Below are 27,350 nucleotides of genomic sequence, written 5' to 3'. Positions count from 1 at the left end.
TGATTATTTTGCGTCAGTATTTACAGTCGAAAAAAAAGAGGATAGCATGCCGGAAATCCTAAGAAAACTTATATTGAATCGGGGACAGGGACTCGATAAAATTAACATAAGTAAAGCAACAGTAATGAAGAAAATAATAGCACTAAAGAGTGACAAATCCCCAGGACCAGATGGTTTCCATCCCAGGGTTTTAAAGGAAGTAGGTGAGCACATTGCAGATGCCCTAACTATAATCTTTCAAAGTTCTCTAGATTCAGGAACTGTCCCACTAGATTGGAAAATTGCACGTCACTCCGCTTTTTAAGAAAGGAGAGAGAGAGAGAAACCAGGGAATTATAGACCAGTTAGCCTAACATCTGTTGTGGGGAAAATGCTGGAGTCTATAATTAAGGATAGGGTGACTGAACACCTCGAGAATTTTCAGTTAATCAGAGAGAGCCAGCATGGATTTGTGAAAGGTAGGTCGTGCCTGACAAACCTGATTGAATTTTTTGAAGAGGTGACTAAAGTAGTGGACAGGGGAATGTCAATGGATGTTATTTATATGGACTTCCAGAAGGCATTTGATAAGATAGAAGCCCATGGAATCGAGGGAAAAGTATGGACTTGGTTAGGAAGTTGGCTGAGTGAAAGGTGACAGAGAATAGGGATAATGGGAAGGTACTCACATTGGCAGGATGTGACTAGTGGAGTCCCGTAGGGATCTGTCTTGGGGCCTCAATTATTCACAATATTTATTAATGACTTAGATGAAGGCATAGAAAATCTCATATCTAAGTTTGCCGATGACACAAAGATTGGTGGCATTGTAAGCAGTGTAGATGAAAACATAAAATTACAAAGCGATATTGGTAGATTAGGTGAATGGGCAAAACTGTGGCAAATGGAATTCAATGTAGACAAATGTGAGGTCATCCACTTTGGATCAAAAAAGGATAGAACAGGGTACTTTCTAAATGGTAAAAAGTTAAAAACAGTGGATGTCCAAAGGGACTTAGGGGTTCAGGTACATAGATCATTGAAGTGTAATGAACAGGTGCAGAAAATTAACAACAAGGCAAATGGAATGTTGGCCTTTATATCTAGAGGACGAGAGTACAAGGGGGCAGAAGTTATGTTGCAGCTATACAAAACCCTGGTTAGACCGCACCAGGAGTACTGTGAGCAGTTCTGGGCACCGTACCTTCGGAAGGACATATTGGCCTTGGAGGGAGTGCAGCGTAGGTTTACTAGAATGATACCCGGACTTCAAGGGTTAAGTTACGAGGAGAGATTATACAAATTGGGGTTGTATTCTCTGGAGTTTCGAAGGTTAAGGGGTGATCTGATCGAAGTTTATAAGATATTAAGGGGAACAGATAGGGTGGATAGAGAGAAACTATTTCCACTGGTTGGGGATTTTAGGAGTAGGGGGCACAGTCTAAAAATTAGAGCCAGACCTTTCAGGAGCGAGATTAGAAAACATTTCGACACACAAAGGGTGGTAGAAGTTTGGAACTCTCTTCCGCAAACGGCAATTGATACTAGCTCAATTGCTAAATTTAAATCGGAGATAGATAGCTTTTTGGCAACCAAAGGTATTAAGGGATATGGGCCAAAATACGGAGTTAGATCACAGATCAGCCATGATCTTATCAAATGGCGGAGAAGGCACGAGGGGCTGAATGGCCTACTCCTATTCCTATGTTCCTATGTTCCTACATGGACTGCAGCGGTTCAAGAAGGCGGCTCACCACCACCTTCTCAAGGGCAACTATGGATGGGCAATAAATGCCGGCCTTGCCAGCGACGCCCACATCCCATGAACGAATAAAAAAATACACAAAAGCAAAATCAGATTATCTGGTCATTATCACATTGCTGTTTGTGGGAGCTTGCTATGTTTCCTACATTACAACAGTGACTACACTTTAAAAGTACTTCATTGTCTGTGAAACGCTTTGGGACGTCCCCAGGTTTGGAAAGGCACTATATAAATGCAATTTCTTTCTTTGTCTTTTTTCTGTAGACACAATGTTGGAGTTCACACACAAACTGCACGACCATGAAGCTCTTTTTATACTTGTGAACGTTTTGCAAATTTTTTTTAAAAAAGCCTTTGAAGATTTGTTATGATCGCTAATAATTGCATGAAATATAATCCTTCATCAATGGTCAATTTTATGAATGAGCAGAGATCTCCCGGGTTCCCTGCTACAGGTCCCCAATCCGCAGGTCCCCAATCCGCAGGTCCAGCAGGATACAGGAAGAGCAAAAGCAAACTATTCACAGCTAATGTCTGGCTTCACTTAGACACATTCCCAGAGGTCCCTGTAGAATGTGTTCTGCCTTTTCCGGAAGGGTCTGCTCCCATGTTGGCTGAGGCTCAAAGTGCTTTCTGTTATCAGGAGGGAAAAGTAATTTGTTGTTTTAATCCTTATCGATATCACCTGGAGTTAGAGCCTTGTGACGAAAACAGAACTTGGCAAATAGCACATCCTGTTAGATTTCTGTGTGTGTCAGCGTGCGAGAGATCATAGCCTCAGGGCAGAGGGTTTGTGATTCTAAACCAATGTAGGTGTTCAGCCAGACCTGGCCATACCTAATCACAATGCAGGCAGTGATAACCTAGCCTGTGGTTTATGATCCCTGACCGGGTGCAGAACACGGCTCATCTCAGAGCACTGTGCAGACACTGACTCAAACTGCATTTCCTCCCCACCTGGGTGTTGCAGAACACATTGCCCAGGACTGTGTGCAGATCAGCCCTGATTGTTGTGCGGATGTGGAGCAATTGTACCGCGTTTTCAGTGACTGGGGATGTGTTTGAAACTATCTTTAAGACGACCCCAAAGTCATTCACTCAGTGCAGCAACTGGTGTCGAAATCATGTATCGAAATAGTGAGTTGGAGTTTGCAATGACTCTGGCCACTCTCCAGCAGGAAGTCTGTGGGCTGCGAGGAGAGGCTCTGACTCAGGGATCTGATCAGGATTTATTGTGGCCAGCGTCTAGTCACTAGTTAATAACACCAGCACATGCCAGTGGTGAACACTCCACAGATACAGATGGCTCTTCCCAACCAGCGAGGCCGTTTGAAAGCAGATGTCACTACTGATACAATAACCTAGTCCCCATCTTTAACTTACAGAACTTCCCACGGCAGCTTGGTCACACAGGAAGATGGTTGTGGATATTGGAGGCCAATCTCAGCCCCAGGAATTTCTCAGGGCAGCAGCGTCCTAGGCCCAACCATCTCCAGCTGCTTCATCAATGACCTTCCCTCCATCATAAGGTCAGGAGTAGGGCCAGTGTTTAACAATTCCAGTGCTCAGCTCCATTCACAACTCCTCTGATAATAAAACAGTCCACACCAGCCGACAGCAGGACCTGGACAACATCCGGACTTGGGCTGACAATTGGCAGGTAACATTCATGCCACATATATGCCAGGTAATCACCATCTCGAACAAGAGAGCCAAGCCATCTCCCCCTGACCTTTAACAGCACCACCATCAGAGTCTCCCACTATCAACATCACCAGCACAGCTAGACCAGCCTTATTGTACTCTGTAACGAGGGGCTCACCTCCTGACTCCTCAAAGCCTCAGCTATCTACAGGGCTCAAGACAGGAGAGTGATGGATAGTCACCTGGACAGGTGCAGCCACAACAAACACAAGAAGCTTAACACTATCCAGGAAAGATCAATGCCCCTGGCACTGGACCTAATACCCCACCCCACGGCTGCAGTGTGTACGATCTACAGGACGCACTGCAGCAACTCGCCAACACTTCCTCAACAGCACCTCCCTTCCTTACAACCTCCACCACCAAGAAGGACAAGAGCAGCAATGTTATGGGAACACCATCACCTGCACCTTCCCCACCAAGTCACACACCATCCCGACTTGGAAATATATCAGCCGTTCCTTCATAGTCACTGGGTCAAAATCCTGGAACTCCCTTCCTAACAGCACTGAGGGAGAACTTTCACCACACGGACTGCAGCGGTTCAAGAAAGCGGCTCCCCACCACCTTCTCAAGGGGCAACTGGGGATGGGCAATAAATGCCGGCCTTGCCAGTGATGCCCTTAACCCGACAACAAATTAAGAGAAAGGAAAACAAAACATTCAGGAGATGTGATTGTAGGCTTCTCAAAGTGACAGGATTTGAAAACAATGGACAATGGAGTGAAATATAGTAAACAGCGGGAATTAGGAAGAGAATTCCAGAGTACAGCCCCTATTGGCTGAAGGCTCTGCCACTGATGCCTGTGCAGGAGGAAGAGGACAACAAATAGGCCGGAGTCAGAAGAGTGAAGAGAGTGAGAGCTGGGACACAGGGCCGACGGAGGGGGCAGAGGGCGTGAAGGGATTTTTAAGTACAAATGCAGATTGCGAAGTCAATCCTTTGAGGGATTGGGAACAAGCAGTCGGGGGGAGGGGTGCAAAGTTTGTGGCAGGAGTGAAACAGTTTGGTTTTGGGGTTAGCAAAGTGTTACTGAAGTTAGTTCTGGCTGATTCACGAGCCACTGCCAGACAAGCACAGCAAGGGTCGAGGGCAGCAGTGGGGAGGTTGAGATGTTGCCACTAAAGGTACGGGTGGAAGGACCTGCACTTAGACAAGGAATAGAAGAGGCCAGGGTGTGCCTTGGTGTGGGTGCAGGAGGAGAAGCCATTGTGGGTAAGTTGGGACAGGTAAGGGTGGGAGAGAGAGCAGTCTCAGAGGAGATGGTGAATTGGTATCAGCAGTTGGACCATGGAGAAGGCTGCAACAAGGATAAAGAGAGATGATGCACTGTAGTCACAAACATCGAGGACGTCATTAATGATTCTGACTGTGGCACTTCCGTGATGCAAGCAAGATGGCTGAACAGAGTGTGAAATCAGGGAGGCTCAAACCCACACCCAGAAACAGACCATTCAACTCAGCCAGTCCAGATCAAGTTATCCTCCACACAAGCAAATCTGAATCACACTTAGCCACCCTGTTCCCAAATGCCTCAACTCCTTCTCCTTTATCAACATTCAAGATTGGATTGGATTGGATTGGATCGGTGGATGTAGTTTCTGCCTCAATCACTAACTCTGGAAGTGAATTCCACGCCTCACAGCTCTCTCTGTGTGAAGAAGTTTCTCCTGCTCTCTGTTCTAAATCTCTTACATTTAATCTTGTATCTTTGGCCCCTCGTTCTAGACCCTCAACAATTGGAAACATTCTGATTCTATCCATCCTTTCATAATTATAAACACTTCTATCACATCACCCCATAATCTGCCCTATTCTAATGAAAAAAAATCCCACTTTTTCAAGTCTTTGTATTTCTATTTCCTCATTCCAGGCAGCTTCCTAGTGAATCTGTGTTGAACCATCTCAAGCCTCAAAATCCTTCCAATAGTCTGAAGCCCAATGCTGCACACAGCACTCCAACTGAGGTCCTATTACGGTTTTATACAAATCTCATCACTAGCTCTTGGCTTTTCTATTCTATCCCCCTGCTCTTCCCCAGCACTGAATCGACTTCATTCACAGTATCATTACTGCTTTTACATTTATAAATGCATCACCTCCAACTTACTGACATTGAATTCCATCTGCCACATTTTAGCCCATTCCCCCACCTTATTATTAATATCCCTTTGCAGCTTCCTTTAGTCTTCTAAAGAATTAACAATACCTCCTATTTTGGTCTCATCCACAAGTTTTGAAACAATTCCCTCTAGACCTATATCCAGATCATCGATGTACACAGTGAACAGAAGTGGCCCCAGACTGTGGGACACCACTACCCACTTCCAACCACTCGGAGAAACTGCCCCTAACTCCTACTGCTTTCTTCCTTCTAACTAATTTTTCATCCAGCTTGCTATCCTCTCATTAATTCCATACCCCTTAATCTTCTCTAGTAATCTCCCATGTGGAACCTTGTTAAAGGCTTTCCTAGAGTCCATGTACACTCCATCCACTGCATTTCCCCATCTACCACGTCTGTTACCTGCTCAAAGAATTTTATCAGATTATCGAGCACAATCGTTCCTTTTGAAATCCATGCTGGCTATTTTGAACTATTTTCCCATTACCTAAATACAGTTCAGGCCTTTCGTCAGAACTCATTGAACCGTTCAGATGAAATGACATCGACCTGAAACATTAACTCCGTTTCTTGCTCCACAGATGCTGCCTGAATTGTTGAGTATTTCCAGCATTTCCTGTTTTTATTTCAGATTTCCAGCTTCCGCAGTATTTTGCTTTTGTGTTAGAAAATCTAGCACCTCAGCAATCCCCTCCTTCAGGATCGTAGGATGCATCCCGTTGGGCTCAGGCTTTTTGTCTTCCTTTAGTTTAACTAACTTACTAAAACGTTCCTTTTATCCATCATAATACCGCACATCTCATTCTCAACCACCTCAGGATTCACCTCCTTTGGATATCCTTCTTTTTAGTAAAGACCGATACAAAGTACTTTTTAAATAACTGAATTGCATGGAGTCAGTCGGCGCCCGTGGAACTCCACCCCGGGGGTGGGGGGCATGGGGCCCTAGGTTGCTTTCCCACCTCGCTTTGGATCATCAGCAAACTTGGATGCATTACACTCGGTCCCTTCATCTAAGTCATTAATATAGATTGTAAATAGCTGAGGCCCAAGCACTGATCCTTGCGGCACCCCACTAGTTACAGCCTGTCAACCTGAAAATGACCTGTTTATCCCTACACTCTGTTTTCTGTCCGTTAACCAATCCTCTATCCATGCTAATATATTATCCCCAACCCTATGAGCCCTTATCTTGTGCAACAACCTTTTGTGTGGCACCTTATCGAATGACTTTTGGAAATCCAAGTGTACTACACCCACTGTTTCCCCTTTATCTACCCTGCTAGTTACATGCTCAAAGAACTTTAATAAATTTGTTAAACAGGATTTCCCTTTCATAAAACTGTGTTGACTCTGCCTAATCATATTATGATTTTCTAGGTGCCCTGTTACCATTTCCTTAATAATGGATTCCAGCATTTTCCCGCCGACTGATGTCAGGCTAACTGGCCTGCAGTTCCCTGTTTTCTCTCTCCCTCCTTTCTTGAATAGCGGGGTTACATTTGTTACCTTCCAGTCCACTGAAAATGTTCTAGAATCTAGGGAATTTTGGAAGATCAAAACCAATGCATCCACTATCTCTGCAGCCACCTCTTTTAGAACCCTGGGATGTAGGCCATCAGGTCCAGGGGATTTGTTGGCTTTTAGTCCCATTAATTTCTCCATTACTTTTTCCTCGACTGATATTAATTACTTTAAGTTCCTCACTCTCATTAGCCCCTTGGTTTCCGACTATTTCTGGTATGCTTTTTGTGTCTTCTACTGCGAAGACAGATACAAAATATTTGTTTAATGTCTCTGCCATTTCCTGATTCCCCATTATAATTTCCCCTGTCTCAGCCTCCAGGGGACCAATGTTTACTTTCACTAATCTCTTCCTTTTTACAAACTTGTAGAAACTCTTCCAATCTGTTTTTATATTTCTTGCGAGTTTACTCTCATATTCTATTTTCTCCCTTATCAATTTTTTGCTTATCCTTTGCAGGTTTCTGAAACTCTCCCAATCCTCAGGCTTACTATTATTCTTCACAACATTATAAGCCTCTTCTTTTAATCTAATACTATCCTTAACTTCTTTAGTTAGCCATGGATGGATCGCTTTTCCTGTGGAATTTTTATTTCTCAATGGAATGTATATTCATTGAGAATTATGAAATAATTCTTTAAATGTCTGCCATTGTTTATCTACCGTCATAGCTTTTAATCTAATTTCCCAACTCGCCCCTTATACATATGTAATTGGCTTTATTTAAGTTTAAGTCTCTAGTTTCGGACTTAAGTATATCACTCTCAAACTCAATGTGAAATTCTATCATATTATGATGACTCTTCCCCAGAGGATCCTTTACTGTGAGATTACTAATTAACCCGGTTTCATTTCTCAAGGCCAGATCTAAAATAGCCTGATCCCTGGTTGGATAAGGATGCAGGCTGCAGGATGGACAGCCAGAATGCTAACCGTGGCACCATGGAGCAGGAGGCAGTCCAAGAAGGGATAGGGGGGGAAAGAGCAGAATAGAAAGGTTGTAGTCCTAGGGGATTCGATAATTAGGGGGATAGATAGCGTCCTCTGCAGTCGCGATCGAGGGTCCAGGAGGGCGTGTTGCCTACCTGGTGCAAAGGTAAAAGAATTTCTTGGTGCAACTTGAGAAGAACTTGGAAAGGGAGGGGGAGGATCCAGTTGTTGTGGTCCATATCGGGACCAATGACATAGTGAAGAAAAGGGAGGGGGGGTCCTGCTAAGGGATTATCAGAAGTTAGGAACTGAATTAAAAAGCAGGACCTCAGGGGTGGTAATCTCGGGATTACTTCCAGAGCCACATGCTAATTGGTATCGGGATAGACGGATCAGGAAGGTGAATGTGTGGCTGTGAGACTGATGTGGGAAAGAGAGGTTCCATTTCATGGGACACTGGCACCAGTACTGGGACAGGAAGGAGCTGTACCCCTGGGACAGGCTCCACCTGAACCGGAATGGGACCAGAGTCCGAGCGGAAAGGATAAATAGGGCAGTCGATAGGACTTTAAGATGGGGGGGGGGGGGGGGGGGAGGGATCTGGTGAAAATAACATAAGCCTGAAGATAAAAGAAATAGGAGATGGTAATAAAGGTCAGCCCAAGGTAAAGAACAAGGGAAACATAAATGGTCAGAGAACAAATACAGTTATAGAACATGAGTACAAAATGACAAAAATAAACTGAGTGGAACAATTAATAAAAACAAATTAAATTGCCTGTACAGCAATGTGCACAGCATCTGAAACAAAAATTGAGAGAACGGGAGGCAATAATCTGTGGTGAGGAGCCAGGTGTAGTAAGGATAACTGAAACATGGCTACGTAAAGAACAGGACTGGCAGTGAAATATTGTATTTAGAAAGGATAGGGAAGGAAGGGGGTGGAGTAACTGTACTAATTAGAGATAATATAATGGAAGTAGAAAAAAGGGACATAAGTAATATTTAGATAGACACAGAATCCATTTGGATTGAGACAAAGGATAAGAAGGGATCGATCACGTTATTAACAGCATATAAAAAGCATATTCTACAGACCACCTAATAGTGGGAGGGATCTGGAGGATGAAATATGTGGGCAAATCTATGAAATGGGTAAAAGACATCGAATAATAATCATGGGAGATTTCAACCACCCCCAAATAAACTGGCAAGAAGGGGTAAGGAAAGGGGAATGGGGAATGGAGTTTTTACTCCTTTCTTATCCAGCACATAAGAAGCCCAGCAAGAGAGGAACCACTTCTGGATCTAGTAATGGGAAATGAACCAGAGCAGATAAGAGAAGTAAGTATAGGGGAACATCTAGGTAATAGCGATCACATAATAAGGTTTAAAATAATGATTGAGAAAGAAAGACCAAAGTAATAGATTGGAAAAAAGTTAATTTTGAGGGGATGAGACTAGAACTAGGGAAAATAAACTGGAAAAAAAAATTGACAAAGAGATAGAACAGCAGTGGGAAATATTTAAAACAGAGATCAATAGCATTCAGGAGAAATATATTCCTCTAAAAAGCAAGAACAAACTAGCCAATAATGAAACTCCATGGATGGATAAAGAGATGTGGATTAGGAAGGATGTGAAGGCCTTAGAGAGGGTGCAGAACAGATTTACTAGAATGATTCCAGGGATGAGGGACTTCAGTTATGTGGATCGACTGGAGAAGCTGGAGTTGTTCTCCTTGGAACAGAGAAGGTTGAAAGGAGATTTGATAGAGGTGTTCAAAATCATGAAGGGTTTAGATAACGTAAATAAAGAGAAACTGTCCCCATTGGTGGAAGGGTCGCGGACCAGAGGACACAGATTTAAGGTGATTGGAAAAAGTACCAAAGGCGACATGAGGAAAAACGTTTTTACGCAGCGAGTGGTTATGATCTGGAATGCGCTGCCTAAAAGGGTGGTGGAAGCAGATTCAATTGTGGCTTTCAAAAAGGAATTGGATAAATACTTCATGGGAAAAAATTTGCAGGGCTACAGGGAAAGAGTGGGGGAATGGGAATAACTGGATTGCTCTTACAAAGAGCCGGCATGGGCTTGATGGGCCAAATGACCTCCTTCTATCCTGTAACCATTCTATGATTCTAAGATAAGGGTAAAATTGAAATTAAAGAAAAAGGCATACACTAAATACATAGACAATAAAAAGGAGAGGATGACAAAAGGCTAGGAAAGAAGTTAAAAAAAATTAGGAAAGCAAAGAGGCATTATGAAACTAAATTATCAAGGAATATAAAAATAGTAAAGTATTCTACAGACACAAATATTGAAAGACAAATCAGGATAGGGATAGGGCCACTAAGGGATCCACACGATAAACTCACAGGTAATGACAGTGAAATGGCAGAAATATTAAATAATGACTTTGTCTCAGTATTTACCAGGGAGACTGACAAGGTGGGCATGAGATTAGAAGAAGAGCTCAAAAAAGATATAAAGATATTTAAGATGGAAAGGGGGGGGGGGGGGGGGGGAGATAATTGATAAACTAATCAAATTTAGAGAGGATAAAACCCCAGGATGGAATGTATCCGTGCATATTAAAAGAAGTTAGGGAAGAGATAGCAGAGGCACAATTACATATATATAAAAATTCATTAGAAAAGGGAATAGTGCCAGAGGACTGGTGAACAGGTAATGTGATTCCTGTAATTAAAAAGGAGATAGAACAAGTCCAGGGAACTCTAGACCAATTAGATTAACGTTGGTGATAGGAAAGATAATGGAATCTTTACTCAAAGGTGTAATTAAAAAAAATCTAGAAATCGAAAATATAATAAAGAAAAGTCAGCACGGATTTCAGAAAGGAAAGACATGCTTGACCGACCTTATTGAATTCCTTGAAGATGTAAAAGAAAGAGTAGACAAGGGTAATGTAGTAGATGTAATATATTTGGATTTTCAAAAGGCCTTCGATAATGGTACCACATTGTACACTCATGACTAAGGTTAGAGCATGTGGAGTCAGGGGACAGGTAGCAGAATGGATAGCAAGTTGGCTACAAAACAGAAAGTAGGGGTTAAAGGTAGTTACTCAGACTGGCAAAAGATGGGAAGTGGTGTTCCACAGGGATCGGTGCTGGGACCACTGTTGTTCACAATTTACATTAATGGTTTCAAATTGGAAATACAATCTCAAAATTTGCGGACGACACCGAATTCGGAGGTGTAGTTAATGGAAAAGGAAGAACGCGACAAAATACAGGAAGATATTAATAAACTTGCAGAATGGGCGTGTAAATGGCAAATGAAAAATTAATTTTAATATAGATAAGTACGAGGTGGTGCATTTTGGTAAGAAGAATGAGGGGGCCACATACTACTTAGATAATAAGAGTCTAAATGGGCTAGAGACTCAAAAGGGATCTGGGGGTACAGATACACAAATCACAAAGTAGTGATGCAGGTTAATAAGGCCATAAAAAAAGCAAACCAAGCACTGGGGTTCATTTTTAAAGGGATCGAATTGAAAAGCAGACGAGTTATGTTAGAACCTTGGTTAGACCACACTTGGAGTACTGTGCACAGTTCTGGTCTCCGTATTATAAAAAGGATATAGAGGCACTGGAGAAGGTGCAAAAATGATTCACAAGGATGTTACCAGAACGGAGAGGATATACTTATCAGGCTGGGATTCTTTTCTCTAGAAGGCTCATAGACACTGACTCTCACTGGGGTACTGTTCCACAGACCTGATAGAGGTCTTTAAGATAATAAGAACATAAGAAATAGGAGCAGGAGCAGATCATACGGCCCCTCGAGCCTGCTCCATCATTCAATCAGATCTTTAACCTCAACTCCACTTTCCCGCCCGATCCCCATATCCCTTGATTCCCTTAGTGTCTAAATCTATCGATCTCAGCCTTGAATATACTCAACTTCACATCCACATCCCTCTGGGGTAGAGAATTCTAAAGAAATTTCTCCCTCCTCATCTCAGTCCTATATGGCCGATCCCTTATTCTGAGACTATGCCCCCTAGTTCTAGATTCTCCAGCCAGTGGAAACAACCTCTCATCACAAAAGGGTTTGACAGGGTAGACGTAGAGAAAATGTTTCCACTTGTGGGGGAGTCCAAAACTAGAGGTTTTAAATATAAAATAGTTACTAATAAATTCAATAGGGAATTCAGATGTATCTTCTTTACCCAAATAGTGGTGAGAATGTGGAACTTCCTACGACATGGAGTAGTTGAGATAAATAGCGTAGATGCCTTTAAGGACATGAGGGAGAAAGGAATAGAAGGGTACGCTGATGGGGTTAGATAAAGAGGGGTGGGAGGAGGCTCGTGTGGAGCATAAAAGCTGGCATAGACAAGTTGGGCCGAATGGCCTGTTTCTGTGCTGTAGTAACTATGAGAGCCAGCGCCCGTGGGCCCGCGCCCCGGCGGGAGCCAGCCACGAGAACCAATACCTTCCGAGTGGAAGGAGGAGTAAAAAAAAGGACTTTTCTCTAATTGGTAGGGAGAATCTTCGAGCTGTTTAAATAAGACCCATCCTTCATCATAACATATCTGCCCTTCGAGTGTTAGCAAAATTGGAACAGTATTGAGAGAAAGTTTATTCAAGCACAGAGAGGAAATACTCTGCAGGAAAGAGTCATGGTCAGTCCTTGGAATAAAGGAAGTGAACTTAAAAACAAACTTTTCTTCAGATTCCTTTGAATCTGATGCTGGAACCCTGCTGTTTTCACACACGTTCTCAGCAAATAACTCAGTGAGCACGGGATCCCTTTTCACCGTCTCCAGCTGCGGCCTGAGAAGATTCACTCAACACCAAAAACTGGACTCCCCCCACCCCACCCCACCATCACCGGGCCGGACTCACCCCCCCACCCCTCCCCCTCCCACTCCCCCGGCCGGTCTCACCTCCCCCTCCCCTTCACCGGGCCGGTCTCACCCCAGCCCCCCAACACTTCATTTAAGTTTTCAAGGGTTTACATACAGATGTGTATTTTGTGACATCATTGTGTACTTTGATATCACAGCTCTTTGGGACGAGCACATTGGTAGTTAGGTTTGTTCCCATGGCTGTGTGTAAGCTGATAAGAGTATGTACTGAAGAGTTGAAGCCATTTGTTTAGACTTGGTTAAGACCCCTGCCGCCTACATTGAATAATGATGCTGCTCGGTGGGATTGGGAGGTTGCTGTTCGCTGATCTCCCCTCCTGTGTTGGTCTTCGGTCTCTTTCTGGGAGGTGTTTTGGAAGTTAGTAAAGCAGGTCACATGGTCAGTAATTTAGTACCTAGAAGTGAACAGTTTGACAAAAATGGATCAAATTTTCTGTTGGCTGCAGCTTGTTCAAAAAAAAATCTTTCTTTGGTGAACTTTTTTTGTTTATGACAGTTTAAGATATCTGCATGGGAATGGAATGCTTTTCTACTTTCAGGACCCAGTGTTTACAGCAGCCACTCCCAGCTCAGCTAAAGCACAGGTACATTTCAGGGGAAGCCAGATAAACACATGACAGAGAAAGGAATAGGAGGATATGATGATAGGGGAGGGAGGAGGCTCGTGTGGAGCATAAACACCGGCATAGACCAGTTGGGCCGAATGGCCTGTTTCTGTGCTGGACGTTCAATGTAAATGCAGCATGTAGCCATTGGCAGCTCTTTTCCCTGCTATACCACTCAACATCTCCCACCCGAAAGGAAACATAGGAACAGGAGCCATTCAGCCCCTCGGGCCTGTTCCGCCATTCAATCAGATCCTGGCTGATCTGTACCTCAACTCCATTTACCCGCCTTTGCTCCATATCCCTTGATACCCTCACCCAACAAAAAAAAAATCTATCGGTCTCAGTCCTAGAAGCTCCAATTGACCCCCAGCATACACAGCCTTTTGGGGGAAGAGTTCCAAATTTCCACCACCCTGTGTGTGAAAAAGTGCTTCCCGATTTCACTCCTGAATAGCCTAGGTTATGTCCCCTTGTTCTGGACTCTTCCCACCAGAGGAAATAGTTTCTCTATCTACCCTAATGAACATAAGAAATAGGAGCAGGAGTAGGCCAATCGGCCCCTCGAGCCTGCTCCGCCATTCAATAAGATCATGGCTGATCTGATCCTAACCTCAAATCTAAATTCATGTCCAATTTCCTGCCCGCTCCCCGTAACCCCTAATTCCCTTTACTTCTAGGAAACTGTCTATTTCTGTTTTAAATTTATTTAATGATGTAGCTTCCATAGCTTCCAGTGAATCACTCTATCAATTTAAATACCTCAATTATCACCACTCAACTTTCTAAATTCAAAGGAATACAAGCCAGATTCATGCAACCTAGTCTCATAATTTAACCCTTTAAGACCAGCGTCATTTTGAAAGAGGAGAGAGAGAGAGAGAGAGAGAGAAAGAGTAACACAAAGACAGTCTGGAGAGACCATATTCTCTGTGCAACCCCATGCGAGATTGTCTAGTAATATCAACAATCTTACATCTCTGCACACGTCCTGTTTACAGAACCTCATTTCCTGCTATCAATTTTTCCCATTATAAATTCATACGTGCACATTTACAATGAAACCTGCCTATGTAAACTTGTCAGTGCAATTCCACCAGTGGTGGGGCTGCAGCATCTCAATTTTGGTCTCCACTCTTCCCCTCCATTTAGTTTTATATAGAAATAAGGACAGAAGGTAGGACTTTAAAAAAAGAGGCTGAGTTACATCTGTGTTCCCGTCATTCCCCCGCCCCGGTCTCATTATCCTCCACCCTCTAGCCCCACTTAGTCACGACTCCCACGTGCCACGCCAAGAAAGATCAACCAAATGAACATTTTATCATTGTGGTTTTTTTTAAAGTAAGATCTAACCCCACGGATCCATGCTAACTTATCATCATTGTGCTTCTCCTGATGATCCTCTTTCAATGCTAATTATAGTTTCAATCAGAGGCCACAGAATGGCTGATGGAAGAAGCAGAATAATGTCATATTGATGCAGCCTTCTGAGATTGGGACATGTCGCTGGGGCAGAGTAAAGGGACGTTTGCTTTGAATCTAACCTGACCCTGGAGTGCTTGATACTTGGTGTCTGAAATAGTAACATCCCTCACCTCTGTCATCATAAATTTCATAGTAAATAATCAGGAGGTCCTGGGATGAGAGGGTTGTCCTATGAGGAGAGACTGAGTAGAATGGGCCTGTACTCTCTGGAGTTTAGAAGAATGAGAGGCGATCTCATTGAAACATATAATATTCTTGGCGGGCTTGACACGGTAGGTGCTGAGAGATTGTTTCCCCTGGCTGGAGAGTCTAGAACTAGGGGGCATAGTCTCAGGATATGGGGTCGGCCATTTAACACTGAGATGAGGAAAAGTTTCTTCACTCAGTGGGTTGTGAATCTTTGGAATTCTCTACCCCAGAGGGCTGTGGATGATCGTTGAGTATATTCAAGACTGAGATCGATGGATTTTTGGACACTATGGGAATCAAGGGATATGAGGCAGGAAAGTGGAGTTGAGGTCGAAGATCAGCCATGATCTTACTGAATGGCGGAGCAGGCGCGAGGGGCCATTTGGCCTACTCCTGTTTCTATTTCTTATGTTCTTAGGAGGTCAGAACGTGGAATGAGATCGTAATGCAGCCAGCATCACTGGAATCTCCAGCTGCCCTGGGTACAAAGCACAAAGTAGGGAGGTTAATTTCTAAACTTGAGAACTTCCTGCCCTGCTTCTCACACAATGCGCCACAGGAAATAAAGAGTCACGTGACACTTCCTGCTTAACGCACTAAATCAACTTGGCTCGGTACATATTGCTTTTCACCTCCTTCCCTCTTGGGGATAGGTGCAATCGGCAGGGAGGGGGGGGGGGGGAAAAGAGAGGCGGGCGTAACAGTGAAGGGAAGAAGGTGACCAGAGGAACAAGGACAGACGGCCGTGTACAACAACCCATCCCAGGATTACTCCAGACTGCAACCAAAGGAAGACAGAACTGTTCAATATTGCAGCTAGCCGATACCTGCTGCCACCATCAGACATCCTGCCAGTGCCATAGAGAACATAAACTGAACGTAAGGGAGTCGCCTATTCCAATCCTGAAAACTGAGCAAAATCCCATTAGCCTGCTACCCAATTCTTCAGTTGAATCCAGCAGTGACAGTGTTCGCCCGAAGCTGAAAGCAGAATATGCATACCGACAACACATAGAATCACCAAGTCATTTCTACCTATCTATGCGCGTATTGGCCAAATCTTACATTGGTACTAAAGTCACTGGTCAAATACACTAGATATGTCTGTATGTGGTTCACGGTATTACCACACTTCACCCTGGCTCAATCAATATCCTGGGAATTGGTTTATGTAGAATAGTTCAAAACAAGGGCATTGAAGTGGCATCACTGAACCTCCCGTGGCATTGCTCCCTTATACAAACAATAATTCATCCATGCAAAATTCTTTTGCCTGCCATTTCAAGAAAGGTATCAACTTGTTCATTTTATCTGGGCTAAGGCACCGATACAACAGCAGCCCCGGGAACTTCACCACCCAAGGTTGGTACTGGCATCACACTGTGGGGTTTCAACCCACTGGAGGGCGGGGCATCTGGGGAAAGGGGTCTCTTGTGTCACTCACACAGGGCAGGCAGTGGGGTCAGAGGTCATGGGCACAATCATCTTCTGTCTTCCCCAAGTTCGTTCCTCACTAACAGGTACGAAGTTCAAAAACGTGTGCACCCAATGCTACGTCCTGGTCCCCTCACGTTCCTGTGTCTGAGTCTGGATAATACCCGAAGGTGACGGGTACAGGTCTCTTACTGTAGCTTGAGCTCATCCAAAACTCTGCTGCCCATATCCTAACTTGCATCAAGTCCCGTTCACCCATCACCCCTGTGCGCGCTGACCTACATTGGCTCTGGGATCAGAAATGCCTCGATTTTTAAAATTCTCATCCTTGTTTTCAAATCCCTCCATGGCCTCGCCCCTCCCTATCTCTATGACCTCCTCCAGACCTACCACCCTGAGGTCTCAGCACTCCTCCAATTCTTGCCTCTTGCGCATCCCTGATTTTAATCGCTCCACCATTTGCGGCCGTGCCTTCAGCTGCCTAGGCCCCAAGCTCTGAAATTCCCTCCCTAAACCTCTCCGCCTTCCCTCCCTAAACATCTCTCTCCTCCTTCAAGATGCTTCTTAAAACCTACCTCTTTGACCAAGCTTTTGGTCACCTGTCCTAATATCTCATGTGGCTCGGAGTCAAATTTTGTTTGAAAATCGCTCCTGTGAAGCACCTTGCGACATTTTACTATGTTAAAGGCGCTATATAAATGCAAGTTGTCATTGTCATCATTGGGGGGCAGGGGTGGTGATGGCGATGGGTACAGGTGCGTCACTGGGGGGGGGGGGGGGGGGGTGGAAACAATGGCTACAGGTGTATCACTGTGTTGGTGAGGGGGGGGGGCGATGGGTACAGGGCTGTTACTGGTAATTGGAGCAAGTTGAAAGGATGAATTACGAATATCAGGCCTTCCGCACAGGAAGTGGAATCAGTGAACCAGCAAGGGAGGTCCAGGCAGGGTCCATGCTGTTATCCAGGATTTGTCCCGATTGTGACCCAGTGATTCCTGCTGCAAATTGCACCTGTTGGATTGCAGGACTGGTCTTGGACTGTGGAGAGCATCACAACCAATAGTCACTGAATGTCGGTGAGATACTGGAGATTTTTTAAAATATTATTCGTTCATGGGATGTGGGCGTTGCTGGCATCTATTGCCCATGAGAAGGTGGTGGTGAGCCGCCTTCTTGAACTGCTGCAGTCCGTGTGGTGAAGGTTCTCCCACAGTGCTGTTCGGAAGGGAGTTCCAGGATTTTGACCCAGCGACGATGAAGGAACGGTGATATATTTCCAAGTCGGGACGGTGTGTGACTTGGAGGGGAACGTGCAGGTGGTGTTGTTCCCATGCGCCTGCTGCCCTTGTCCTTCTAGGTGGTAGAGGTCGCGGGTTTGGGAGGTGCTGTCGAAGAAGCCTTGGCGAGTTGCTGCAGTGCATCCTGTGGATGGTACACACTGCAGCCACGGTGCGCCGGTGGTGAAGGGAGTGAATGTTTAGGGTGGTGGATGGGGTGCCAATCAAGTGGGCTGCTTTGTCCTGGATGGCGTTGAGCTTCTTGAGTGTTGTTGGAGCTGCACTCATCCAGGTAAGTGGAGAGTATTCCATCACACTCCTGATTTGTGCCTTGTAGATGGTGGAAAGGCTTTGGGGAGTCAGGAGGTGAGTCACTCGCCACAGAATACCCAGCCTCTGACCTGCTCTTGTAGCCACAGTATTTATATGGCTGGTCCAGTTTAGTTTCCGGTCAATGGCGACCCCCAGGATGTTGATGGTGGGGGATTCGGTGATGGTAATGCCGTTGAATGTCAAGGGGAGGTGGTGCCACCTATGGCTCTACAGTCGAGCAAGTATCAGCACCTTCAGGGGGAGGGGACAATATTTTAAAAAGAATACTTTTACAAGTAGTGTTTAGCTGCCGATTTTGACACTCGTCAATGCCATTACCAAACCTGTTGGAGCAGATAATCCAGTCCTTTTAAAATCAGCCTACAAATTGACACAGCCCCAGGATGTAACTGAGCTGCTATTTTCTGATTGCTGGGAGAGGATAGATAAAATTCACAAACCAGCAGTGAGCTGAAACCAAGTGGAAATCACAGGTGCCATGATAGTTCTCAGCACCCAGAACTGTGCCTCACTCTCCCCACTCCATTCAACAGCCTGCTTTTCACTTCCTGATCAAGTCCCATGTACTCTTACTCCAAGTATCGCTCCATCATTTATTGAAAACAAATATACATCCATCTGCATAAATATACACAGGATTTACAAAAGCAGGTCCCGTTTCTGATCCCAGTGGGTTTCTCAGGGACCCCCAGTGATGTTACTGACCGTGATGACTGACTCCACTGACTGTAATGAGACCTGCACATCAGAATGACGAACCCTGAGATCGCAGGTTCCCCACGTGATATCTACAAAACACTAACAGGCAACAGGGGCAAACAGTCCTCAGTATCTTGAGGAAGGATGACAAGGCCATGGAGAGCATGCAGAACTGTCACTAAAAGATAGAAAGGCTTGCATTTATTTAGCACCTTTCATGACCTCAGGATGTCCCAAAGCATTTTACAGCCAATTAAGTATTTCAAGTATAGTCACTGTTGTAATGTAGGAAACCCGGCAGCCAATGTGTGCACAGCAAGATCCCACAAACAGCAACGTCATAATGACTAAACAATCTGTTTCAGTGATGTTGGTTGAGGGATAAATATTGGCCAGGACAACGGGGAGAACTCCCCTGCTCTGCTTCCAAATAGTGCCTCCCGAAGAGACACGTAGGGCCTCAGTTTAATGTCTCATCCGAAATACTGCCCCTCCGACAGTGCAGCGCCCCCTCCGTCCTGCCCCTCCGACAGTGCAGCGCTCCCTCAGTGCTGACCCTCCGACAGTGCAGCACTCCCTCAGTACTGACCCTCCGACAGTGCAGTGCTCCCTCAGTCCTGACCCTCCGACAGTGCAGTGCTCCCTCAGTCCTGACCCTCCGACAGTGCAGCGCTCCCTCAGTACTGCCCCTCTGACAGTGCAGTGCTCCCTCAGTCCTGCCCCTCCGACAGTGCAGCGCTCCCTCGGTCCTGCCCCGCCGACAGTGCAGCGCTCCCTCAGTCCTGCCCCTCCGACAGTGCAGTGCTCCCTCAGTCCTGACCCTCCGACAGTGCAGTGCTCCCTCAGTCCTGACCCTCCGACAGTGCAGCGCTCCCTCAGTACTGCCCCTCTGACAGTGCAGTGCTCCCTCAGTCCTGCCCCTCCAACAGTGCAGCGCTCCCTCAGTACTGCCCCTCCGACAGTGCAGTGCTCCCTCAGTCCTGCCCCTCCAACAGTGCAGCGCTCCCTCAGTACTGCCCCTCCGACAGTGCAGTGCTCCCTCAGTCCTGACCCTCTGACAGTGCAGCACTCCCTCAGTCCTGCCCTGCAGTGTCAGCCTGGATTTTGTGCTCAAGTCTCTGGAGTGGGACTTGAACCCATGACCTTCTGATTCCGAGGAGAGAGTGTGACCCACTGATTACACTATCCCGGGGACGTGAAGCTTCAGTTACAAGGAGAGCCTTGAGAAAATGGGCTCTTTTGATTAGAACAAACATTAAGATGAGATCTGCTAAAAGTGTTAAAAATTATAAAGGGTTTGGCAAGGTAAATCGGGAAAAACTATTTCCACTCTTGGTGAGTCAGTAACAGGAGGGAATAAATCGAAGATTATGACTAAAAGAATGAAGGGAGAGATTAGGAGAATTTTGTTTTGACAGGGAATTGTAGGATATGGAATGTTCGATCAGAAACAGTGGTGGAAACAGAATCCATAATAAAATTGAAGAGAAGTGAATAAATACTTGAAAAAAATTGTTTTTTTTTAACGTGTCTGGGGTAAGGGGTGACCAGTATCTTAACTCCATCTCCCCGCCTTAGTTCCGTAACCCTTAATACCCTTGCCTAACAAAAATCTACCAACCTCAGCTTTTTTGGGGGTGGGGGAGAGAGTTCCAGATTTCCACTCCCCTTTGTGTGAAGAAGTGTTTCCTGACATCACCCCTGAACGGCCAGGCTCTAATTTTAAGGTTATGCCCCCTTGTTCCGGACTCTCCCACCAAAGGAAATAGTTTCTCTCTATCCACCGTACAAATCTTTTAATCACCTTAAACAACTCAATTAGATCACCCCTTAATCTTCTATGTTCAAGGGAATACAAGCCTCGTCTATGCAACCCGTCCTCATAATTTAACCCTTTTAGCCCCAGTATCATTCTGGTGAATCTGTGCTGCACCCCCTCCAAGGCCAATATATCCTTCCTGAGGTGCGGTGCCCAGAACTGAACACAGTCTCCAGATGGGGTCTAACCAGAGCTTTATATAACTGTAACATAACTTCCACCCCTTTGTATTTCAGCCCTCGAGATAAAGGCCAACATTCTATTAGCCTATTTAATTATTTTTTGTACCTATGAGCGATTCCTGTACTTTGGACCCCTAAATCTCTCTGCTCTCCCACAGTTCCTGGCTTCTCACCATTTAGAAAATACTCTGATCTTTCTTAGGTCCAAAGTGGATGACCTCACACTTCCCCACATTGAACTCCATCTGCCACAGTTTTGCCCACTCACTTAATCTATCAAAGTCCCTTTGCAACTTTCTGCTCCATCTACACTATTTACTGTGCCTCCTAACTTAGTGTCATCAGCAAACTTAGATACACAGCTCTCTATTCCTTCATCCAAGTCATTTATAAATACAGTGAAAAGCTGAGGCTCCAGTACAGATCCCTGGGGGTCTCCACTAGTCACATCCTGCCAATTGGAGTACATTCCCATTATCCCTACTCTCTGTCTGCTACCTTTGAACCAATTCCCTATCCAAGCCAATAGATTTCCTCTAATTCCATGTGCTCTCATTTTTGGTAACAGTCTCTTCTGTGGAACCTTATCGAATGTCTTCTGGGAGTCCATATAAATAACATCCATAGACACTCCCTTATCTACCACATTAGTTACCGCCTCAAAAAAATCAATGAGGTTCATTAGATACGACTCACCCTTTACAAATCCACACTGACTCTCTCTGATCAGCTCATGTTTATCCGAATGCTCAGTCACTCTGTCCCTAATAACAGATTCTAGTAATTTCCCCACAACAGACATTAGACTAAGAGGCCCATCATTTCCTAGTTTATCTCTCCCACCCTTCATAAGAGTGACATTGGTCATTTTCAATCCAACAAGATAATTCCTGAATCGAGAGAGTTTTGGAAGATGATGACTAAAGCATCGACAATTTCCTCACCTACTTCTTTTAATACCCTGGGGTGGGAACCATCAGGCCCTGGAGATTTGTCACATTAGTCTCATTATTTAATCTATTACCATTCTTTTACTTATATGAAATCTAGTAAGTTCCTCCCTTTGATTTATTTTTAGTTTTGCTCATATCTCTGGTACTTTATCCCCCGACTACTCACTGCTTCTCCACTTTCACCAATCCCTTCTCCAAGTCCAAGCTTCACCCACAACATCCAATGCCTTAATTTTGTATGGCAGCCTTTCATGTGGAACCTTAACCAGAGCTTTCTGCCAGTCCAGTTACATTACAAGGCTTTTCAACATTTCCTCAGAATGTGATGTTACAGCAACCCCCCAAAACACCCCCACAAACAACCCCCTGACCCACAAACACCCCCCCTTCACCCCCACAAACACCCCCCCTTCACCCCCACAAACACCCCCCCTTCACCCCCACAAACACCCCCCTGACCCACAAACACCCCCCCTTCACCCCCACAAACACCCCCCTTCACCCCCACAAACACCCCCCTGACCCACAAACACCCCCCCTTCACCCCCACAAACATAAAAACACACCACCCACACTGACTTACCCAGAAGATGATGTTGAGGACGAACAGGATATATTTGAAGAGGCAGCTGACTTGTGCCCCCTGGTACTTGTAATGAGGCATCTCGAGTATCCACGTCCCTCTGGCGATGCAGCAAACCCGACTCCCGGGTCCCCGCCTCTCCCCGGCTCCCAGTCCCGGGGTCCCCGCCTCTCCACACCCACAGCCCGGCTCCCAGTCCCGGGGTCCCCGCCTCTCCCCGGCTCCCAGTCCCGGGGTCCCCGCCTCTCCCCGGCTCCCAGTCCCGGGGTCCCCGCCTCTCCACACCCACAGCCCGGCTCCCAGTCCCGGGGTCCCCGCCTCTCCACACTCACAGCCCGGCTCCCAGTCCCGGGGTCCCCGCCTCTCCCCGGCTCCCAGTCCCACAGACACTCGGTTAAAAGCAGCGCTTCATTTTAAGGCGGTGCAGGAAACGAGCAAAGTCGGATCCGCCTCACAGAGACCCGGAACTAGAGACAGGAAACCAGAGAAATAAACAGAGAAACAATAGAGAGAGAAATGGAAAGATTAGACCTTCAAAACAGTCATTTCAACAAGTCTGGATTGATATGGGAAAGCCAGCATGGATTTGTTAAAGGCAAATCGTGTTTAACCAACTTGCTCGAGTGTTTTAATGAGGTAACAGAGAGGGTCGATGAGGGCAGTGCTGTTGGTGTTGTGTAGATGGAGTTTCATAAGGCGTTTGACATAATCGGCTTGTCAGCAAAATTGGAACCCAATGGAATAAAAGGGGCAGTGGCAGCATGGATACAAAGTGACATTACAGGAAACAGAGAGCAGTGGTGAACGGTTGTTTTTCAGACCGGAGGGAGGTGTACAGTGTTCCCCAGGGGTCAGTGCTGGGACCACTGCTTTTCTCGATAGATATTAATGACTTGGTCTTGGGTGTACGGGGCACAATTTCCAAATTTGCGGATGACACAAAACTTGGAAGTGTAGTGAACAGTGAGGAGGATAGTGATAGACTTCAAGAGGATACAGACAGGCTGGTGGAATGGGCGGACACATGGCAGATGAAATTTAATGCAGAAAAGTGCAAAGTGATACATTTTGACAGGGAGAATGAGGAGAGACAATATAAACTAAAAGGAACAATTCTAAATGGTGTGCAGGAACAGAGAGACCTGGGGGTATATGTGCACAAATCTTTGAAGGTGGCAGGACAGGTTGAGAAAGCGGTTTAAAAAGCATACGGGATCCTAGGCTTTATAAATAGAGGCATAGAGTACAAAAGCAAGGAAGTTATGTTGAACCTTTATAAAATACTGGTTTGACCACAACAGGAGTTTTGTGTTCAATTCTGGGCACCACACTTCAGGAAGGATGTGAAGGCCTTAGAGAGGGAGCAGAAAAGATTTATTAGAATGATTCCAGGGATGAGGGACTTCAGTTACGTGGATAGACTGGAGAAGCTGGGGTTGTTCTCCTTAGAACAGAGAAGGTTGAGAGGAGATTTGATAGAGGTGTTCAAAATCATGAAGGGTTTAAATAGAGTAAATGAAGAGAAACTGTTCCCATTGGTGGAAGGGTCAAGAACCAGAGGACACAGATTTAAGGTGATTGGCAAAAGAAACAAACGCGACATGAGGAAAAACCTTTTTACGCAGCGAGTGGTTATGATCTGGAATGCACTGCCTGAAAGGGTGGTGGAAGCTGATTCAATCGTGGCTTTCAAAAAGGAATTGGATAAATACTTGAAGTGAAAAAATTTGCAGGACTGCAGGGAAAGAGCGAGGGAATGGAACTAACTCGATTGCTCTTACAAAGAGCCGGCACGGGCTCGATGGACCGAATGGCCTCCTTCTGTGCTGTAGCCAGTCTATGATAGTCTTCACAATGGAGGATGAGGATAAAGTTTTTTTTATTCATTCATGGGATGTGGGCATGGCTGGCAAGGCCAGCATTTATTGCCCATCCCTAATTGCCCTTGAGAAGGTGGTGGTGAGCCGTCTTCTTGCTCCCACAGTGCTGTTAGGAAGGGAGTTCCAGGATTTTGACGCAGCGACAATGAAGGAACGGCGATATATTTCCAAGTCGGGATGGTGTGTGACTTGGAGGGGAACGTGCAGGTGGTGTTGTTCCCATGTACCTGCTGCTCTTGTCCTTCTAGGTGGTAGAGGTCGCGGGTTTGGGAGGTGCTGTCGAAGGAGCCTTGGCGAGTTGCTGCAGTGCATCCTGTGGATGGTACACACTGCAGCCACAGTGTGCCGGTGGTGAAGGGAGTGAATGTTTAGGGTGGTGGATGGGGTGCCAATCAAGCGGGCTGCTTTATCTTGGATTGCGTCGAGCTTCTTGAGTGTTGTTGGAGCTGCACTCATCCAGGCAAGTGGAGAGTATTCCATCACACTCCTGGCTTGTGCCTTGTAGATGGTGGAAAGGCTTTGGGGAGTCAGGAGGTGAGTCACTCACCGCAGAATACCCAGCCTCTGACCTGCTCTGGTAGCCACAGTATTTATATGGCTGGTCCAGTTAAGTTTCTGGTCAAAGTGCCACAGATTTAAGTAAAACTAAAAGTAAATCAAGGGGAGGAACTAACTAGATTTAAAATAAGTTTAAAAAATGGTAATGGAGAAAATAATGAGACTAAGGATAGACAAGTCTCCAGGACCTGATGGTTTCCACCCCAGGGTATTAAAAGAAATAGGTGAGGACATTTTAGGTGGTCTAGTCATCATCTTCCAAAATTCTCCATTCAGGAATTGTCCCCTTGGATTGGAAAATTGCCAATGTCACTCCACTATTAAAGAAGGGTAAGAGAGATAAACTAGGAAATTATAGGCCTATTAGTTTAATGTCTGTTGTGGGGAAATTACTAGAATCTGTTATTAGGGACAGAGTGACTGAGCATTTGGATAAACATGAGCTGATCAGAGAGAGTCAGTGTGGATTTGTAAAGGGTGAGTCATGTCTAATGAACCAAGTTGATTTTTTTGAGGAGGGTAACTAATGTGGTAGATAAGGGAGTGTCTATGGATGTTATTTATATGGACTCCCAGAAAGCACGTAAGAGACTGTTAACAAAAATGAGAGTGCACACAATTAGAGGCAACCTATTGTCATAGGTAGGGAATTGGTTAGGAGGTAAGAGACAGAGAGTGTGGATAATGGGGATGTACTCAAATTAGCAGGATGGGACTAGTGGAGTCCCCCAGGGATCTGTACTGGGGCCTCTGCTTTTCACTATATTTATAAATGACTTGGATGAAGGAATAGAGAGCTGTGTATCTAAGTTTGCCGATGACACTAAGTTAGGAGGCACAGTAAATAGTGTAGGTGGAAGTGTGAGGTCATCCACTTTGGACCCTGTATTTGGTTTAAACAGTTCCCCAACCCCCCTTTCTACCATTCTGTGCTAGGGAGATGTTTGTCCTAATTCTTACCTTGGATCTTCCCTGTACTGGGTCTGGAGATATTATAATCTCACCCACCAGACAAGAGATGCTTACAACCACAAGTCCTTGAAGCTGATAACATACGAAGTCTTCCATTTTCCCTGGAAGCTGCAAGTTTGCAGTTTTCCAAAAGCAGCGCTTGCAGCTTTTAGCCGTAAATAACCCCATGAGCCCTTGCTGCCCTCAGTTAGCCTATTTTCCCAAAGCATGCTGGATAAAGGTGCTGGATTCCTTCCTCACATTGTGTAAGGATTTGTTCAATCAAAACTCTAACAATGTCCCGCACCCTCTGGCGGCGAAGGGGAAAAGCCTCCACCCATTTAGAGAAACAGTCAGCCACTTCTAGGGTGTGTTGGTTTTCCTGACTGGTTCTAGGTAAAGGACCAATATAATCAATCTGGAGGGAGGTCCAGGGTCTAGATGCGGGAGGAATGGTATTGGGCTGGACCTTAGGTTTCGGTCCCGGGTCATACTGAGCTCAGATGAGGCAGCGACCGGTTAAAATTCTGATATCATCGGCCATTTTTGGCCACCACATGTGGGCCTCTAGGCGAGACTGTAGACTGCCCGCCTTTCGGTGTTACATCGAGTTACATGGAAACTACAGCACAGAAACAGGCCATTCAGCCCAACAGGTACATGCCGGTGTTTATGCTCCACACGAGCCTCCTCCCTCCCTACTTCATCTCACCCCATCAGCATATCCTTCTATTCCTTTGTCCCTCAAGTGTTTATCTAGCTTCCCCTTAAATGCATCTATGCTATTTACCTCAACCACTCCTTGTGGTGGTGAGTTCCACATTCTCACCACTCTCTGGGTAAAGAAGTTTCTCCTGAATTCCCTATTGGATTTATTAGTGACTATCTGATGTTGATGACCTCTAGTTTTGGACTTCCCACAAGTGGAAACATTTTCTCTACGTCTACCCTATCAAACCCTTTCATTATCTTAAAGACCTCTATCAGGTCACCCCTCAGCCTTCTCTTTTCTAGAGAAAAGAGCCCCAGCCTGTTCAGCCTTTCCTGATATGTATAATCTCTCAGTTCTGGTATCATCCTACTAAACCTTTTTTGCACCTTCTCCAGTGCCTCTATATCTGGACAGAGCGCATTGGGCACAATCCATCGGTTATTATGGGTCAGGATCCTGACCTCTAACCCGAGTTGGTCTTTAGCACGAAAGGCACCATGGGACAGCTGCCACCCATGGGTTGCAGCCCTGCAGAGCCCTACGGCCCAGCAACTCCTGGGACTGGTCAGGGTGCACCGGTACCTGGGAACAGAGGGTACCTGGGTGCCACTCTCCGGAAGGAGAGGGGTGAGCCCGCTAGTGTGCCAGCCTGTCTATTGCCCTCCTTTTGGAGAGCCCTAACTTTAACAATTGCCATGTTTGTTTTTTGTGTGGTGACGAACCCAAAAATAACTGGAAGCAGAGGCGCTTTCGGG

General features: G+C 45.5%; 1 protein-coding gene across 2 annotated transcripts in view; it reads right to left on the bottom strand.

The window, feature by feature from the left end:
- The window catches only part of LOC137304209 (tetraspanin-5-like), a 51,194-nt gene extending 28,271 nt beyond the window's left edge, over positions 1-22,923 (bottom strand). Inside the window, exon 1 of one of the 2 annotated variants that reach the window (XM_067972773.1) lies at positions 22,495-22,923. In XM_067972773.1, coding sequence (XP_067828874.1) covers positions 22,495-22,575 — 81 coding nt within the window. In that variant the 5' untranslated portion in view covers positions 22,576-22,923. The remainder of the gene's footprint in view (positions 1-22,494) is intronic. The other variant, XM_067972772.1, reaches the window with a different exon arrangement.
- Between the last annotated feature and the right edge of the window lie 4,427 nt (positions 22,924-27,350).

The sequence above is a fragment of the Heptranchias perlo genome, chromosome 36, assembly GCF_035084215.1.
Source record: "Heptranchias perlo isolate sHepPer1 chromosome 36, sHepPer1.hap1, whole genome shotgun sequence".
Lineage (NCBI taxonomy): Eukaryota > Metazoa > Chordata > Chondrichthyes > Hexanchiformes > Hexanchidae > Heptranchias > Heptranchias perlo.
The sequence above is the reverse complement of the archived record's forward strand: the minus strand, read 5'-3'. Positions and strand labels throughout refer to the sequence as shown.